Source organism: Physeter macrocephalus, chromosome 15, assembly GCF_002837175.3.
Source record: "Physeter macrocephalus isolate SW-GA chromosome 15, ASM283717v5, whole genome shotgun sequence".
Classification (NCBI taxonomy): domain Eukaryota; kingdom Metazoa; phylum Chordata; class Mammalia; order Artiodactyla; family Physeteridae; genus Physeter; species Physeter macrocephalus.
This window is the reverse complement of record NC_041228.1, coordinates 387,464-394,229: the sequence shown is the minus strand read 5'-3', so window position 1 is coordinate 394,229 and position 6,766 is coordinate 387,464. Positions and strand designations below refer to the sequence as shown.

At 65.3% G+C, this 6,766-nt stretch overlaps 1 protein-coding gene across 1 annotated transcript; it reads right to left on the bottom strand.

Moving 5' to 3' along the window:
* Positions 1–1,468: 1,468 nt before the first annotated feature.
* Positions 1,469–6,205, bottom strand: SLC39A4 (solute carrier family 39 member 4). The gene is given in 13 exon segments (XM_007104730.3): positions 1,469–1,597; positions 1,690–1,877; positions 2,078–2,230; positions 2,354–2,408; positions 2,583–2,711; positions 2,790–2,927; positions 3,097–3,269; positions 3,609–3,780; positions 3,870–4,021; positions 4,137–4,332; positions 4,955–5,239; positions 5,811–6,115; positions 6,118–6,205. Coding segments are annotated over 13 exon segments (2,163 nt in total).
* Positions 6,206–6,766: the final 561 nt, after the last annotated feature.

The window sequence follows — 6,766 nt, the reverse complement described above, 5'->3', positions numbered from 1 at the left end:
TCAGAGATATTCAGCCTGTCAGCTCCCCTTTTAAAAAAATCAAAGATATGCTTTCATCTCAGTGAGAGCATGTCTCCAAGCAAAGGCTCCTCTATTCCGATCATCCTGAACCAGGTGGGTGAGTGTTTCAGAGGTTTTCTCTTTTGCCCAAACTCCACCTAATAAAGTTCTGATAGCAAGAAAAAAAAAAAAAAAAGATAACAAAAACTGTAGCCAGAGCCACGCTGAGGATGTACTAGAGGAGGGAGCAGGGGCCGAGCTGGGGCTGTGGCCAGAACACTAACTCTCCTCATCCAAGTCAGATGGGCACAGTCATGGCACCCACAGCGCAAGGCATCTGTGACGGATAAACAGGTCAGTGGCCACAGAGCCCTCAGACTCGAGCCGGGCATGCGGCAAGTGCCCTGACAAAGGAATGAGAGTTTGTCTGTGGGAAAGAGGTGCTCGGTGCAGAGAGGCAGAGATACTGAAGGAGCACAGCCCTGGGAGAGCAGCAGCCGGCGGACGCAGCTCCATGCCAGTCAGACAGGAGGAGGAGGGGCCAGAGGGACTGGGAGGCAGAGGGGCTGCCAGCAGGAAGCAGACGTGGGCCTGCCTGGTGGACGTACTTCTTCAGTGGGAAATTTAAGGAGGCTGTCAGTGGAGTGGTGGTCAAAGTTGCTCGAGAGGGACAGGGATGGGCTGGAGGATGGTCCAAGGCTGGGGGCTGGGAGGGGTGATGGGGCTGCCAGTACAAGAAGCCAGTAGAAGCTCACATAACAGATTCTTCCCTAGAGACTTCAGAGGAGCACAGCCTGCTGACCCCTTGATTTCAGACTTCTGCCTCCAGAACTCTGAAAAAATAAATTTCTGACGTCCTAAGGTACCCAGTGTGTGGTGGGCTGTGCTACAGCCCTAGGAAACTACCACACGGGGACTCTGAGGATGGACACTTCTGCTGAGGACAGTGGATCAGGGTTGTAGAGGCCTGGGCCTCACTGAGGGTTGCCACACACCCTGGTCTGATTATCTCCAGGCCCATTTTTCAAGAGAGAGAAACAAGCCCTCATCTGTGTAAGTGCTGCTGCTTGTTTTGCTTTTTCTGCTACAAGCAAACAAATTTGATTCCTGATTGGACCCCAGGTCCTACCTGCGGCCCACAGACCCTGGCCCATTTCTCTGGCTTTGCTTCCCATGCATTACAGATGAGGGAACTGAAGCTGGCTACTTGGAGGTCCCTGAGCTCAGCTATCCTGGCTCCTCATCAGGCACCAGGTACTGCTGCGGGGAGAGATACTGCCCCACCTGTCGACCTTTCTTGGTGGGAGACCCTTCCCTCCCAGCGAGGTGAGCAGGCTGGGCTCCAAGGACAAAAGCGTCTTTATTGAAGATCGGTACCGGGGCTCCCCGGGTGGCTGCGGTTTCTAAGGGGCTGAGCTAGTGCAGGGCCAGGAGCCAGAGTCAAGGGCCGAGACTGGGGCAGAGGCTATCAGAGGGTGATATTATCCTCATACAGCGACAACAGCAGCAGGACGGTCCAGCCGCCCAGCAGGCCCACGTTGTGCAGCAGGAAGAGGAGCCAGGGCCGCCGGTCCCGCACGTTCAGCATGGCCGGGAGCTGAGGAGGAGGTGGGCCCTGGGTCAGAAGTCAGCTCAGAGCTCCTGCTCAGTTCCGGCCCACCGCAGTCCCCTCCCGCACTCCGCGCTGACCATGTCGCAGAGCGCCACGTAGAGGAAGAGGCCAGTGGCTACCGCCAGGATCCAGGTCTCGCCGTCTTCGCTGACGCCTACCGCGAGCGCCACATAGAGGCCGATGAAGGCCGTGAGCCCCGAGGCCAAGTTCAGCAGCAGCGCCCAGCGCACCGACAGCCCCGCGTGCAGCAGGGCTGCGAAGTCCCCTGGGGCGGGCGGGGCGGGCGGGGCGGGGTCAGGCTGAGAGCCACGCCCACCAGACGGGCGCGCCCGCCCCCGACAGACCTCGCCCGGCTCCGATAGTCCTTCCCAACTGTCCCGCCAACCAACCAACCGCACCCCAGACAGGCCCCGCCCACTAGGGGCAGGCCCCGCCCCCGGCCCTCTGGAACCCCTCGCGGCTCACCCAGCTCGTGCGGCACCTCGTGGCAGAACACGGCCAGCGAGGTGGCCAGCCCCGTCTTCCAGGAGGACGAGAAGGCGGCGCCCACGGCCAGACCGTCGGCGAAGTTGTGCACGGCGTCTCCCAGCGTGATTACGTAGGGCAGCCGTCTCAGCTCTGCGGGCGCGGCCGGCGTGGGTGGGTATCTGCCTCTCACCTCCTCGCCCCCGCCCCCCCGCGCCTGTGCTGCGCACCGAACCCCTGGCACCCAGTGCTTCCGGGGCCTCCCTCAGGGCTCACCTGGGCTCAGTCTCCGGGGCTCCGGGCTCAACAGTTCGGGGCTCTCCTCCGCCACCTGTAGGGCGGGGGGATGCGGTCCGCGTAGATGAGCCTCTGGGCGGGGAGGTGAGGAGGGGCTCGCGGAGCTAGGTCCTCAGCTCAGGCCAGGGGCAGAAGCCTTGGCGTGGGGGCTGGGAGTGCAGACAGGGCTCCGCGTGGGGTAGGGACGGTCTGGCCAGAGCCAGCTCACCAGGTCTGCGCGCGAGCCCTCGTGGGGCTGCTTGGGAGGCCGGAGATCGCTCGGCGCTAGCTGCAGGGACACGCCATGGCTGTGGCCGCCGTGACTGTGGCCGTGGCTGCAGGGCCCGTCCTTTCGGTCCTGCGGGGACAGCGGCTCAGGGTCCACCACGCCTCCCCCCCTCCTCCCCACACCGCGTCCAGCCCCCATGCACCTGACCTCCGGGTCCAGGGGCAGCAAGAGGTTGAAGAGGCTCTCGAACAGGAAGAAGGCATAGAGACCACCCAGCACAGCTAGGAGGCGCCAGGTGGGCTGCAAGCCAAGGCCTTCGCCATCATGCGAGTGCAGCCCCAACACCTGGGGGGGCAGAGGGCACTGGGCCAGTTGCCCCAGGGCCTCCTCCCCCCAGACAAGGAGATAGGGGTTAGGTGTCAGGGAAGGGTCCCAGGAGGGTGCGCCTGGAAGGAAGTCTGGGTAGGGGAGTCCCTGGTCGGGGAGGGAGGGTCCCGGCGGGCTGGGGGCCAACCTCAGGCATCAAGTGCAGAAGGGCGTCGCCTGTGAGCGCGCCTGCAGCCATGCCCAGGAAGGTCTGGATGATGTAGTGGGTAGCAGTGCTGCATTTGGCACAGGTGACGAGCAAGAGCCCGAAAATGGAGCTGAGGCAGATGAGCAGCGTAGCCAGTGAGCCATATAGGTACCCTGGCGGTGGGGGGGGACACAGTGAGAGCCTCCCTCTCAGCCTCAGCCCCGCACCCCCTGCTTCCCAGGGAAGGGTGTCCAGGTGGGGCCCAGGAGTGAGCAGGACCCGCCAGGGCTGCTCATGTAGCCCTCCAGCCTCAGCCCCATCCTCTTCCCTTTCAGGCCCCCATATTCCCTGCTACCCCTCTACGCCAATGGCTCTTTCTCCTGCCAGCCCTGGCCCAGCTCTCCCCGCCCCTCCCAAACCCAGCGGCCACGTCCTCCTCCCTTTTCGGTCCCACCTCCATGCTGCCAGCCCCCCGGGCACAGCCAGGCATAGCGGGGGAGGTGGGCACTCACTCTCCACCTGACTGAGCTGGTCCTGGGTGGGCTGCTCAGGCTGGGGGCTGCAGGCCCCGCTCAGTTGCTGCTGGAGCAGGGCAGGGCTCAGCTGGGCCCAGGCCTCCGGCGTCACCCCAGCCTGCTCAGACAGCCCATACACAGCCATCACATCTCCAGCACTCAAGCACACCTGGGGGGTGACAGGCCTGGGGGTCAGGGACCTGAGCAGACTGGTGGGACCCCACCTCTCTCCAGGACTCGGGCGCATGGGCTGCTCACCGTGTCCCACATGCTGGAGCTGCTGTTGGGGGTGGCAAGGGGCACAGGGCCCTGGCGGATGGCCCCCTCTCCCAGATGACCGTGGTCACTGTGGTCACCATGGGTCTCGGTCGCTCCGCCCACCCCCAGGCGCTTCATCAAGGCCTCCAGCTCTGGCAGGGAGGACAGAGTGACAAAGTTTGTGTGGGCTCCGGCCCTGCGCTCCCCAGGGGCACCGATGCTGGGGTTCAGGGCACTCCCTGCCCAGTGGCCCAGCTCAGGCCTCACCAGCCAGTGTGATGTTGGGGTTCTCGCTGCTGTGCTGCCGGAACACGAAGTCCACGAAGTACTGAGGGGTCGGCAGGGCTCGGAAGCAGGACCCGCTCCTGACGTGGTCCAGCAGGGCAGCCAGCACTGGGCCGGGGCTGCCGGGAGACCCCACCCCCGCCGCTTCCTCCAACAGCTGAGGCAGGTCTACACAGGCCTGGGGAGGAGCTGGACCTCAGCCTCACTGGCAACGTGGACTTCCTGGCCTCTAGGTCTGTCATTGCCCCTGGTGCCCCCTGGACTCCAGTGACCCTGGACCAGCCTCCTGGGAGCACCACTTCTTCCTGTTCACCTCAGACCTGGGCTGGGCCCCTCCCCTGCTTGAGGCCCCTCCCTGGTACCACAGGCCTCCCCCTTCCTGGCCCAGCGGGTCCAGACCCCCAGGGCTCCTCCGTGTAGCCACAGGAGCTTTCTCAGACCCCGTCCAGGGTCAGGGCCCCTCCTGGGGCTCCTGCAGCCCTGCCCCACTCAGTGGTGAGTGTCCATTTGTGATTCCCCCAGCCCAGACTCCCCCAAGTGCCCAGAAAGGCGTTGAGGCCCAACCCCCTAAGGGTCCCCCTCCCCCCCATCCCTCCTGGCTCCTCTTCACCCCCCCCCCCCGGCCCGCCCGCCCCCTGCCCCACTCAGTGGTGAGTGTCCATTTGTGATTCCCCCAGCCCAGACTCCCCCAAGTGCCCAGAAAGGCGTTGAGGCCCAACCCCCTAAGGGGTCCCCCTCCCCCCAATCCCTCCTGGCTCCTCTTCACCCACCACCCCTGGCCAGCCGGCCCGGGCCCCCACCTCCGCAGAAGTGGGCCGGCCAGCGGCCTGGGCCTGAATCTTCTGCAGCAGCCTGGTCAAGCCTGGGGTCAGGGCCTCAGGGCCCTCGAGCAGGGCCAGGAGCTGGTCGGCGCGGGAGGCCCAGCGGCCAGCCCGGACATCCGCACAGGTGCCCTCCGGGTTGCTGAGGTAGAGGGCGGCGGCAGCACTGAGGCGGGCGATGTGCCTGGGCTCCAGGGCCGGACCGGAGCGGAGCCCTGGCTTCTCAGGCCTGCCCAGGGCCAGGACGTCTTCCACAGACAGGCACTGGGGGCAGAGACAGGTGGGCAGGGGCCAGGTATCTGTGGCCCAGGAGCCACCCCCTTCCCTGCGGGGGCCTCACACAGGGACCACCATCCTCTCCGTCCCTCTCACAGCGACACCCCTCCATCACCTGCCCACTCACGTGCTCTCCCCACCATCCCCCCCATGACAGGACTGCGCGTGCGCACGCGTACACACACAAGCACACCGCACACGCGCGCGCGCACAGGCACACCACACACACACTGGGGTCCCGCCACCTCAGGGTGGTTTCTTCCTGGAACCCCTGCCACTTTGTTGGCCTGGGGGGCTGACGGGGTGAGGGTGGGGCAGCCCTGGGGTCCCGGAGCCGCCGTGGGTCCCTACACGCCACCGTCCCACCAACAGGGAGGGCAGGTGGGTCTGAATGCGGAGTGGGGGAAGGTGGGCTCGGGCCTGCAGGCAGGGCCCGGGCGCCAGGCCACTGCACTCGGCCCGCCTCCTGGAGTTTGCCCGAGCCCTTTGCCGCCGGCCCTCGGGGTGGAGCGGCGGGCCGGGGCTGGGGCCGGGGGGACCCGTCGGGTGGGGCCGTTACCTTTCCACACGGCCCGTCGGCACAGTGCACACGGACCGCTAGTGTATTTAACAGGCCGCCCAGCGCCACGCGGTCCAGAACACCCCGGCCTGAGGACAGCAGGGTCAGCAGACGGGCAGGTGGGGTCGCCGTCCCGGTCCCGGTCCCGGTCCACGCCAGCACAGCCAGCAAGGCCAGCAGCAGCCCTGGCTTGGGCCCGGCCGGGCCAACCAAGCTGCGGCCCCCGGGTGCTCTGAGTTCCAGGGAGGCCATGGTCGCCTGGGTGGCTGCGGGCCGCGTGGGCTGCCTGGTGCCAGACTCGGGCTGGGCTGGGACCCGCCCGCCCCGGCGAGGCTCTCCAGGCATTTCCTGCGGGGCCCTGTGATTGGCTGCTGGAGGTGTCGCAGGTTAACCATTCCAGGTCCTCCCCAAGCGAGGTGCTGCTGCCCCCGGGGGGCGAGCCCGGGCTGGACTGGGCCACCCACTGAGCTGTGGCCCCGGACCACCCCCTCTGCTCCCTCAAGGATCTTGTTACCGAATGCAAGTTTGTGTGCCCGAGGCACAGTGGGGCCAAACAAACCGAAACGTCGGACTCTGGAGCAGAGAAGGGTTTACTGGGGCGCCGAGCAAGGAGAACGGGTGGCTTGTGTTTAAAAACCCTGAACTCCCCAATGGTTTCTGGGGAGTCTTTAATAGGCAAACTTTGGGGTGAGGGCAGCAGGACATGTGACTTTCTCCTGAGTGGTTGGTGGGGAGGTGGCGACGGTGCTCTGGAGTCCCAGCTTGTAGTCGCCATCCTCCACCTGGGTGGGGGCCTTAGTTCTGGCAGAAGAGCTCCATGGGGAGTCAGGACCTTGCCCTGAGGCTGTAGTTTCTTGACTGCCCCTCCTTTGTTTCTGCATCCCCTCCCTTCCCTGATTAGCAACGGTTTGAACCTGCCCTTTGGAACTCAGGGAAGGTCTTAGGGGGCTGAATGA